The sequence below is a fragment of the Lates calcarifer genome, linkage group LG12, assembly GCF_001640805.2.
Source record: "Lates calcarifer isolate ASB-BC8 linkage group LG12, TLL_Latcal_v3, whole genome shotgun sequence".
NCBI lineage: Eukaryota > Metazoa > Chordata > Actinopteri > Centropomidae > Lates > Lates calcarifer.
This window is the reverse complement of record NC_066844.1, coordinates 2,261,519-2,273,733: the sequence shown is the minus strand read 5'-3', so window position 1 is coordinate 2,273,733 and position 12,215 is coordinate 2,261,519. Positions and strand designations below refer to the sequence as shown.

General features: G+C 40.6%; 1 protein-coding gene across 8 annotated transcripts in view; it reads right to left on the bottom strand.

The window, feature by feature from the left end:
• Nucleotides 1-12,215, bottom strand: part of ptprt (protein tyrosine phosphatase receptor type T) — a 295,874-nt gene that overhangs the window by 20,909 nt on the left and 262,750 nt on the right. For all 8 annotated transcript variants that reach the window (XM_051074478.1, XM_018702965.2, XM_051074474.1 and 5 more), the window contains 4 exons: nucleotides 6,761-6,837; nucleotides 5,397-5,433; nucleotides 4,827-4,924; nucleotides 3,318-3,434 (listed from right to left, as the gene is read on the bottom strand). In XM_051074478.1, the coding sequence (XP_050930435.1) occupies nucleotides 3,318-3,434; nucleotides 4,827-4,924; nucleotides 5,397-5,433; nucleotides 6,761-6,837 (329 nt within the window). The remainder of the gene's footprint in view (nucleotides 1-3,317; nucleotides 3,435-4,826; nucleotides 4,925-5,396; nucleotides 5,434-6,760; nucleotides 6,838-12,215) is intronic.

Genomic DNA, 12,215 nt, shown 5'->3' with positions numbered 1-12,215 from the left:
TGTCCTTAATCTAATGGTTCAAAGGGATTTCAAGATCCCAAACCACATAGAAGATAAAGAAGAGATTGCAAGTTGACCAGATAGCCTCACAACACTGAGAATAAATGTTATGGTGACATACAGTAGATAACAAGAGATTACCTCCAGTACTGAAAGCTAGTTAAATAATGTTATCACTAGAAACAACAACAATAATAATAGAAAATGAAGAGAATGTCACAGATTGATTGTTTGCATATCCACCAACTATCAGGAGCTTATTTTAAATACACACTGTCTGACCATGAATAAACATCATAATCTGACCTCTGTACAGCTCCTCACACTGCAGAAAAAATTTAACAAAATTAGAATTTCTGCGTCCACCCCAAAGTGAGCACTGGCCTAAACCTGTCCACCCCTATGAAAACGGTCTGGCCCTGCCACTGGAAAGCCTGGAGAGAACCAGGAGGACGACTACTGATTGGTTTAATATGGGGGAAAAAAAGCAAAAAACACAGTGACAGAAAACTAGAGTGTGGGTTTTTTGAAGTAAAACATGGTTTGAGAGCTGTTTGAGAAGCACAGCCTCTTCACTGTATTACTCAAACTTGACTTGAAGTCTTTGTCTGTGAAGGTTCACATCAGTCATCTATGTTGTCTGGAGAAAATCAACTCCAAATTACTGGCCTGGAGCTCTGACTGAACATTTTTCATTGGAGAGGCTGCTTCAGTTAAAAGATTTGTGGGAAATAACACAGGTATTATCCCCATGTGGAAACCATAGCTCAGCAGTGAGACAGGTCTACCCAGAGTTAAATGATGACTGGGAGTCCCCTGTTCTCAGTCACAATCTGATCTGACCACAGTCTGGGAGGTGATGGTTTTTTTGACCCTGCAAACTGTAGACAAACTGTGCTTCAGTCCTACGTCTCTGTTCACAGAGAGTTCCTACCGTTTTACACACAGTAAACAGCCTGTTTTGCACCTCTCTCAGGCCATCTGTCCTGTCTGTCTCATATGCGCTGATCCTTAGAGCTGTGTTTGTTGGCCTGTAGACTGTGTACACTGCTGAGTCCTGTCCTGTACAATTGGGTCTCCGCTGTGGCATGCAATTGTTTGGTTTCTCCTGATCTGAGAGCCACAGACCAGATTACTCTTCTGCTGTTTTGGATATGGTCCATCAGATGAACTAAGCCCCATTTGTTGTAGGGTTATAAAAATACTGAGAAACTGCAGTTAGTACAAATTCTTCAAAAATTCTCTGACCCTGCAGATACACACCTTCCAATTTTGTTTTTGTGCCAGCTGACTGTCCACTGGGTGGTTTTGGTTGACCTGCTTGCAGAGTACCAAATCTGGATCAGAGCAGATCAGGATACTCACTGGATTTAAGGCTCATTTTTCTCCAACTTAATATCTAGTGTCAGTGGATATCGACTTTAACCTGGTGTTGGAAAGTTACAATTATCTGTAATTTGTGTTCATGAGAGACAGAGGGAGAGAATTTTCTGTTTGACGAGTTTATATTGTAAGTTTAGAAAAAAATCCCAATTTCACAGATAAAACAAACACTTGGGCTGGTGAACAGACACTCGCTTAACTTCCACCCACTTATTGCCCTTCTCACTCATAACTACTCTGTTTTACAGATTCTGACTCTCAGACATGGATGTCTTTTGTGATCTGCCGGTTTTTTCCTCCTGTATTTCTCTCTCTCTCTCACACTCACACACATATGCACACAGTTTCTCTTTCTTTGAGACTTACTCTGTCATCCTGTCTTCCTCAGTGCTCAGTTAATCTCCTTGGATGTCCCATTTATAAACCTTTTCATTAAGATCCTGTTCTCATTATTCACTGCAATTAAAGCTATTTAACTGTGGTGCAGAACCTGTATACTCTCTCCCTCTCCCTTTCTCTTTGTTCTTCACACTCACACTGTGCTGTGTGTGTGTTTTAGCACACATGCACACACACACAGTCACAGAACCTACTGTAGTTTAAATATGGTGAATTTTGTATTAGTGAGTGTGTGCATGGTGTGTATTTGTGCATATTAATGCACACTGCAAAATGACAGGCATTTCAAAATCAGCTTTCCTTTGAATTTTAGAGTACTTGCACACACACACACACACACACACACACAGAGGTGGTATGGATTAATAGCTTGCTAAACGAGCTGACAGCGAGGACTTGAAGACTCGTCTTCATAAGCTGCTTTTGCACAAGTGAAAGGCAAAGGAAATACAGGATGGAGGAAAAGAGAGAGACAGACAGAGGTATAGAAGGAGCAAGAAACTAAACACAAGACAGCAGGAAGGAAAGACTTTAGTTATTAAAGGTGTTTAATATATGTGCATTGTATTTTCCTACATGATTCTAACGATGAGTACCTATTGATCACAGAGGTGAGGTACTACTGTTAACTGTCATTTTCCTCTTCCTGGACAAAATGGCTGCCCCCCTCTAAAAACCAAATCTATGCCATTGATTCTTAAGTAAAATAAATATTAATCTCAGCAGTATCATCTTTGCTGCGCTGCCAACATTGTTTTTTGTAAACAGTCGTGCAAATAAGTCCAACTACAATTAATAACCTTAAGCAAAAAAGACAGAAGGTAAAGTTAAATGAGGGTAAGTAACAAAGAAACAATGGATGTAACATGGTGAGGAAAAGCAATGGGAAAAAAAGAGAAGAGACTCAGAAGGAAAAGTCATTTGAAAAATCAAGGATTTGGATCAGAGCCTTTTTCTCTTGTTGTAGTGTGTTTCTGCTGTTTTTCCATTTACTGTGCAGAGCCTTGGAGAACTGCACCACAACAATGGCGGTACATTCTTCCACTTTCACTCATCTTTTCTCCTCTCAAATCCCTCCTGCCTGATTACAAGGGCCCCAATTATCGCTTTCAAGCCTCCCCTTAAACAGGCGAGAAACAAACAAATAACACTGCTCGCTCGCCTCAAATCCCCAATCACACATTGGCTGTAATGGTAATCCAGGTTTTGGATTTACAAAAAAATGGAGGTGATAAGTAACAAGCAACAACGAGAGTAACTGAGCAGCTCGAGAACATGAGGGGGTTCAAATCCTAAATGAGGTCTTGTGGGAAATAGTCTTTAAACCAGAATCACAGCATATTGATATGACATCATGCTGCCATGTTAAAATCCTGTGTAAATATTATGACAAAGACATCAACAGCTTTATCCTTTTCTGTTTGTTTGCTTTTCAGGTCTTTGGAATTCCCTTGACGAAGTGGTTTAAGAGTCCGTGTGTTATGAACAAATACGCTATAATTCAGTTTCTTTGTCGATAATGTTGACCTGTTTACCTTTTGGACGGTGAATGTCCGTATGACGTATTCTGCCAGCGGTTCGGTTTCTATCAGGGTCACCTTGATGTCTCCATACACCTCTGTCTCATCAGGCCAGTAACGCACACACTTCACCTGGAAAAGACAATTTACAGTCATACTGTATTTAAATATATATTAACATGCTGGATGAGGCGGAGGTCAAGATGATCGCCATGACTAATATAATAGATGAATAATATCAAGGTCTGTATTGTCTCTCCTGCATCATAAACAGATACAGATTCATTATTTAACATTGAGGATATTGATTTAAAGTACTAGATGACACTGTAAAGTAATTCACTACCTCCCATGAAAGATAACCCGGGGCTGTAGTCTTGTAGAGCCAGATGTGATATTACCACTTCTAACTAGACTACACATCTGGGTACAGACAGCTGAAGTCATGAATTCCATCACTGTAATTTTTTTTCCAATTATGTTGCTTGTTTGATTTGTGGCTCCCATCACTGTGGCACTGGAATGGTTGATATTTGCTTCACACTTTCATTGCTGTTCAAATGGCTCATTTTGTCCTTCCAAGTAAAAAAACAACAATTCTTGCCCTTTGTTCAAACAACATAACAAATTCTTTCTTTATGTTCAGTAGCAAAGCACAACATTCGAATATCTGCACATGAAATAAAAGGGAACATAAAGGGAGGAGGTCTTGGTGGATGGGAGCGGGACGTGTCTGCCTACACACGAGACCTGGGTTTGCATCTATTTCCCCACCAACAGCCAGTGCAGTTTTTTTCTTGTTTACATAATTTTAAGTGACTGGGTTATAGTCAGCTTTCTCCTGTAAGCTGATGTCTTAAACTTAGTGTAGGAGATAAGAGAAACACAATTTCCCCAGCTAGATTTCTTGGCTATGTATATGGGTAACCAGGTTTCTATTCGGGGTTTTAGAAGCACATGGAGGATAGCTTAGCATCTTCTATCCCTGATACAGTTTTTAAATGTGAGGCATTCTTTTAAAGTTGGGGACAGGGAAAAAATATTCTACTTACTGACCAGCTGCATGCATAAACTGATTTACAGTAGCCAGTTTACTACAGTGCATGTAAGAGGCATTCTCTGATTACCAGAGTAAGCTTCTTTATGTTAGTTGCCTAAACTTCACTTTTTTCTTAACATTTTTGCAACAAATATGAGCTTTGAGATTCATATGCGTCAATTTGGAATATGTAAAGACAGAAGATATTTAAAGATTTAAGTGCTTCCAACTCGAGTATCAACTTTTTTGCCATTTGACTGTGCAACAATCAAGCATCTCTGGTAATTCTGGGAGAAGATATAATTCAATGACTCATCGATTTTGTTTAAACTCTGAATAATATTCTGCAAAATACAATAAAACCTGGTACCTTAAATTAATGAATTTAGTAATCCCCTATTTCTGTAGGTATTGGGCCTCTTCATCAAAACACACACACACACACACACACACACATTTTCTAATCCCTTGGATGATGAACTCACCCTGCCCACCTCCACCAGGTTGGTTACCATGACGATAGAGGCCGAGTTTTCCTGCCAGACCATCCTCCAGAAATCCCTCACTGTCTCCTGCATGGGCCCTGACACACACAAACACACACACACGCACAAATTAAGGATATAAACATACTGACACACACACAAACAGGCTGCATATACAATCACACACATTCGCTCTAGCATCATGTAAAGATGCATCGGCACTGACAGCACAGACTTAAACAAACACACACTTAAAACATACACACATGAACAGGGAAACACATGTGCACTCACACACACATGCACTCACACACTATCAATCCCAGATAGTGGTTCAGGGGTTTGAGGTAATGGGGTCTTAAATTTGTCAGGGGGATTTTATACGGCGGTTTAGATTTAGGAGGTTGTGGTAATAGCCTTCCAGCCCGAAAGGACGACATTTACCAGGTGGCTGCTACACACACACACACACACACTTGCATAGAGGCACACATGCACATTGGTATCAGCACAAATGTGGAATCACACATGTAGTCTTCTCACACACACTCATCACGTCAGTTTAATTACCTTGTGTGGCGATGTAATGTCTGGGTCTATGGTACCCCTGCGAGACAGAAAAAAAGTGAAGCATTGAAAAAAAGTCTTTGTACCTTAGACACCTCCATCTTTTTCTTCCCATAGTCTCCCTTTTCCCCCTTATTTTCTCTATTTTTAGAGTTACTTTCCCTGCATTCTTTCATTCTTTTCTCCGTCTTTCACCTCCTCCTTTTACTAAGTTTACTGTCTCTACACCATGTTACTTCTTCCATTTATACATCTGTTAGTCTCTCTTTCTTGTATTTCTTGCACAACCTAACTTTCCCTCCCGCATCCATCATCTCTTCTCTTTTGACAATCCTACCCGTTCCTCCTGCTGAAGTGATTCCATGCTCTTTCTCCTCCTTTTAGTTCTCTCGTATTCCCTCATTCCTTCAATCAATTTCTGCCTCCACTTCCATCTTCAATCCTCCCTCCATTCCTGCATCCTCCCACTCTCTATTTCTTCTTCTCATTCCTTCCTCATTCCTGCCATCTGTCTGCCAGTCTCTCTCCTCACTTCCTCCTCTCATCAGTTTCGTCTTTTAATTTGTCCCGTCTCCCTCTCCAGTCCTTCCACTCCTCACAGAAGCATAACTCAAGGACGTTTTCCAAATAAACACCAAATTAAATAACAGAAGGAATCTTAATTTTTCCTCCATGAAAAGCGACGACTCTCTAACCGATGATTACATCCCTCTTATTCCCAGACAGCCCTCCTCACCCCCGCTACGAGACAGATAACCTTGCTGAGATGAAAGCATTCATCACTTTCATATTGTCATTAAGACCACGTCGTAGGCATGGTGTTATCTTCACTGAGGGAATATGCGGTTGTTTGATTGAAAATAAACATTTTGTACCAAATTCATTTAGACTCTTATTACAACAGTCAGTTGTGAGCGAGAGATTAAATCGGTAAGTGAAGCACAAAGCCTGGAGGGAAGAGAGGAAAGAAGGAGAGAACAAATGGATGCATAGGTAAGTAAAGGAGAATAAGAAGGAAAGCAACATGACTGAAGACAGCATTTTGGGGACAAATTGCCTGTTGCGGGTATTAAATCTGTGGCTTTTAAGTGTGAGTGTGATTTATTTCCATCTCTGTAAAGACCAATTAAACTTTAAGACTCAAAGCTAGAGGATTTTTCCAGGCTCTCACCTCTTCAGAGGACTGTTGGACAGTTTAAACCTGGTGTTTGGGTTGATGTTAAAATTTGTTTTGGACAGAGTTAAGGTGTGGTGCATGGTGTTATGATGATAAGGGTTAGAAGCAAGGGTAAAAGGGTTCACTCCTGTCCATCACAAGTATTAAATTACAAATGTGCATGTTTGTGTGTGTGCATGGAAAGACTTACATCAATATAATTGGCGTTGATGTAGTCAGAGTGGGGGTCTCCATCCAGCAGCTGCAGTCGGACTCTGGTGTGGTCGTCTGTGGGGTCAGATAGCAGAAAAATACAACAGGCCTAAAGTTACATTTACCCACAGATCGGAGCAGCTAACTGACTGGCCAGGGAACTAAGCAGGCCCAAAGTTAGCTCAAAGCCCAAACCACAGATATGACAGCATTGGTTGTTTGTTAAAAGTCCTGCAAAGACCCATGTTTACATTTCCCTGACAAGTGTCCTGTTGTGGCTGTGCTACTTGTCCTCTTCCAGTAGAAAAGAGAGAAGCAGCATCACAAAAAGTCTTGACGTTGAAGCCCACGTGAAACCACGCCCACCTCTGTATGACGAAAGCCTTGTTAGCTGCATTTTCCATGGAAATGCAGTTGTCAAGTCTTTCGTCATACTAAAAAAAAAAAAAGAAAATAGCAGGCACCAGCGGGCTAACAAAAACAAGACGCACTCCCTGATGCCATAGTACAAACAGTGAAATCATTACTGACAGAGTGATCACCGATAGGGAGAAATCCAACAGTCAGTCAAAGACGTACATTTATAGCGTCGACCCTGCTGCTACAGTCCAGCCAAAAACATTCAGAAAGAGCTAACGTGCATGGTTTGGTCCAGTATGGTTTTATTCAGCCACCTCATATTGAATTTTTTTCAGTTCATTTGGCCTCAGTGCAGGCAAAAACATAAAAATTCCCCAATGCATCTTATAACATAATATTTGGTTAAGTCATGGTGATGGGACAAACACTGTTCTATTATGATCTGCCTCTATCAGCAAATACTAGTTTATTTATTGCCAAACAATCCAAAACAACCTATAACCCTGAAACAGTACAACCACTAATGGAAACTCTTTTATTAATATCTCTATTTTCATTTTGGTCAATCTCAAATACTTTGAAGTCCTCTGCCCTATCTTCCTGGTTATAGAGGAGGTTCTCTATATCTACAACAATATGTTTCAGTTTGCCTTGAAGCAATTCACATCACACTCCACTGACTTTTGCTTCCACAAGTCAATTTAGGAAAGCCAGAACAATGTCAAAATGGTTTAAAACAGCAAATTCTTTTATTTCTTTGTTTTAAATGGGAAGAGCACACCTTTGCTTGATGCTTCCTGGATGTGTTATAGCACTCAAATCACTGAGCCCTTGAGGTTAAAAATAATTTACATTTTATTTTCATCTAAAGAGCACCTCACTTCAAACACATTTCTGATAGTCCCTCTGCAACTAACCCATCACAACCTGTGCTGCCCACAAGCACCTGTATTGAGCTGTTAGCTAAAAAATGTATTTTGTGGAGAGAAAGTAAAACCAAAAAGGGAAAAAATGTGGAATTATTGCTTAAAGAAGTGTTGTAAATTTAAACAGCTTTTAGATGAAGGTCTCAGAGACCAGATTCCTTTTAGCTGAAAAATAGTGACACATGTAACTTAAATTTTACCACAGCTGTAGTAATAAATCAATGATCTTGCACATTACCACTTTGAAACAATATTTGAGAAATACACTCTGTCCACTTTTACATAGTAGCACAACCACTCTTTGGTGTGAGCAACTGTCAAAGTACATGTCTCGAAAACAAAATCTGCTTTTTCTTTTTTCCCTTTCCCCTTTTGAAAGTCAATTATTTTGTTCTGTGCTCTAATAGCCATCCATAGTATTAGGACATACACTGTATGGGGATGATTATAGCTAATGGCAGGCAGTGATTTTGTTTAGTTGTAATGTGGCAACGGCAGGTAATTGCAGATGAAGCGGACATGATTTAGTCTGATTATCTCCATCTTTCCCTCTCACGCTCTTCTTTTTTCTTTCTTGTGTTGACATGTTCCACTTCACACCTCTTTCGTTCATTCACAGACACATGTCCACGGCATAATGAAACTGCTGCTATAGATAAGAATAATTTCTGTTCTATCAGGGATAGAAAATAATATCAGCTTGACAGAGGTGACAGAGGAAGTGGGTGAATGGGAGATGATATGAAGAAAACAAGAAGAGGAGAGAAGAAGGAAAAAAGAGGGGGTGGAGCAGCTATTGGTAAATATGAAAGTGAAATGAGGAAGAAAGAGAACTGGGGCTGGGAGAAAAGGGGGATAAGAAGGGGGAAAGCAGCCAACAGAAGGGGCAAATAAAAAAGATCACCTCTGTGTGTCTTTGAAGTCACTGAAATGCTAATGCTCATGACTTTACTGATTGATACAAAGCTACAGCATGCTGGAACCTAGCTTAAAGCGAGCACAAAGCTAGTTGGCAAAAGGTACCCTGCAAGCTAGTCTGTTACCTGCAGGGAAGACTTCTGAACTGTGATGAAAAATGAGAGATCAACATATTTTTGCTCCAACTCTTCGAGTTTTGGCTTTTGAAGAATCTTACCCCCTGCAGTTCACAAGTTCATATTTCAAAAGCTAATTATACCCTGAAAATGTGTTTATATGCAACAACAGAATAGCTAGGCCTATAGCTTAACACTTATCATATAGCTGTAAAGTAATTTTGAAAAGGGCAGATTTTTACCCACTTTGAATCAAAGCTCAAAATCATCCTGCCTCAAAGAAGAATTCTGCCTTGAAAACAGAGCTTTTATGTAAGCAGATCTACTGTGTGGTCGATGACTCATACCTTCAATTGTTATCCATTTCCTCTGTGTTTATAGTGGGGGCATGGGAGCAATCATTTTTACAAGTAGGCACGAACATTTTTTGTTGCTGAATATCTTACAATAGATGTGTGAATTTTCTATTCATGTTGGCACAAAATGATTCTTCTGGGCAGTGTAAAAATAATCATAAGTAGCAGAGAATTGCACAGAAGCTTAACTATGATTATTTAAACAAGCAAGACCCTTGAGAACACATTTGGATTTACTGTGGCTCTGATGATGACCATGGGATGCAGCTGAAAGAGCTTGAGAAAGACGACCAGAAAAAAATGGAACTTACTTATTCAGCTGAACTTCCATGACAACTGAGCTGATGAAAATCATGAGATATGGTCGAAAGGTAAAGTGGAGTGTATATGTTGGCTCTGCGATAGACTGGCGATCTGTGTCTTTGTACTGTGTCTAAAACAACTGATTCTGGATATGGACTATTTCTTTTGACTTCTCTTGTCTTGTCTGAAGATGTCTGTCTTGTAATGATGTTGTGATGGTTCAGACACCAAAGTGGTTAACACTGCTGATCCCAGAAGCAAACCAACTGACTGAGTTAAATCTGACCTGTCAGGATTGTTCATGGTTCAGCCTGTAGTCTGATCTTGGCCAAATCATACCAGAAATGCAAGGCACCATGAGCAAATATGACACAACGACCATCTGAAAGTCAAATTACTCCAGAACAGCAGCAATTTTCCAACTCCACACCTTCACTTATTGCTTCACTACATGAACATAACTTGCTCCAGGGGCACCAAATACTATCACTGAACATAAATCGTTACTACAGAATAGCTCTGCGATGAATCCGCTCCTTGATTATCATTTCTGGGATCACCTTGAGGAGAATTATTTGTACAGCTTCTATTAGAGTAATTTTCCAGTTCTGGCTGAGTGGCAACAATGATGGCAGCATGACTCCACTCTGCTGGTACAAGATACTGTCATCAGCTATCAGCTCACTCGCACTCTCAGTTCTCACACACAAACCATCTCTTTCTCTCTGACACACACACACACACACACACATTCTGCATGTAAAAACAAACACCACAGGGGGTAGTCTGCCAGCCTTCTGCTCTTTCCCTCCTTCCTTTCCCCTCTTTCTGTCTAATCTGCCTCTTCTTCCATTTCCTTTCTTCCTCCATTTCTCTGCTGATTCGGCCCACCGCTCCTCCCTGCACGCCTTTCCCTTTCCTCAGTTCTTTTCCACTCATTTCTTCCTTCATTTATCTTCTTTCTCCTCCTCTCCCTCTCTCTTGCCCCATACTGTCTCGCTCCTTCAGACAGCAGTAATTACACGGGGCAAGTGTCAGAGGCTGTCATAATACGAGAGCCACCGATATGAGGCTGGCGGGAGGGAGGGACCCTTTCCACTTCTCTCTGCCCAGGGAGGGGAGCTTCTAATTGGGCTGAGATGGCAGGAGGTACTGGCTTGCAAACACTGCAGATCTGGACACAGGCCACAGGTTTGAAGAGGCTGACAGTGTGAGTGTGTGTGTATAAGTGAGTGAGAGAAAGAGAGTTGAAGATTTCTTTTAATTAGTGTAATGCACAGCATGAGTGCATATGTGTGTGAACAAAGAATACAGGAAGTTTAATAAAGATTTTGGTGTCAAACGTAAAGCGAGGACGACCTCAAACACACAGACAGATCTGTAACACTGAGGAGGAACCTCAGTGAAGGCATTCCCAATTACTCAAATCTGATGTTACAAAATTATCCTCAGCTCAAATCTTAGCGTTAACTGTAAAGATCTGTGGTTACCAGATCCAGGTCTAGATCAATATACTTGAATCTTGTATTTACTCAACCCCATCTCCTAGATCTAGATCTGGATGTAGATATAGAAATCGATGTATAGAGCAGATATGTGTATACGAGCTCATGTTGGCGTCTGCAGCACTGGAGTAACAACAAAGTCATCAGAAGCTGTGGTGTCCAAGGGCAAAGGGCCACAAACCCATTACTCATTAATGAGCTCCACTCCTCTGCTCTGTCTCCCTCTCCTCATAACCTTGCGACTCCCCCCCTCCTCTCCTCTCCTACCTTCTCCTTTCCTCTCTTCTCTCTGCTTTAAGTCTGGTTCCATTTTCTCTCTTTCTGTGTCTCATCTTTTTTTTTTTTTCTATCCTCTTCTCTCCCAAGTCTTGTCATTACCCCAGCAGCCACTGTAAAAGTTTTGTTGGGGAGGACTTGTTAACTTGAGGGGTCCAGAAAAGGCCAAACAAAATAGACTTCTGTGTTTTTATCTTGGAGAGATTTGCAGGGGCAGCCGAATGTAGCAGAAAGCTGTAATTTGGAGACATCAGATCAGATTGTATGTACTGAAAGCCTGCACACAGTCACTGTGCTCAAATAAAATGAGCAGGAGCCACCAGTGTCTAATGACTGCTGTTGTACCACAACAGCAAACAGGAGCAGCTGTTTTTGGTCGCTCTTAAAAATCAAAGGTTACAATGGGGTTTCATATTACACATCACCAAGAGTAGGACCCACATAACATACTGCAAATATCTTAATTGGAGCAGGAGATAATCTATGGAGTCATTATGTTCCAGTTTCATGAATATATTGCCATTTTATTGCTTTATAAGGCCAATGTCTAGCCCAGATTGTTCTCGCTTGATGAGGCAAAAAGACATTTAAAAAGTACTTAGGTTATATAATACCAAAATCCTCCACTGAAAACAGCCCTAATGAAATTCTTCTACCCAGCATGGCACAACTCAGATCATATTTGAAAATTAA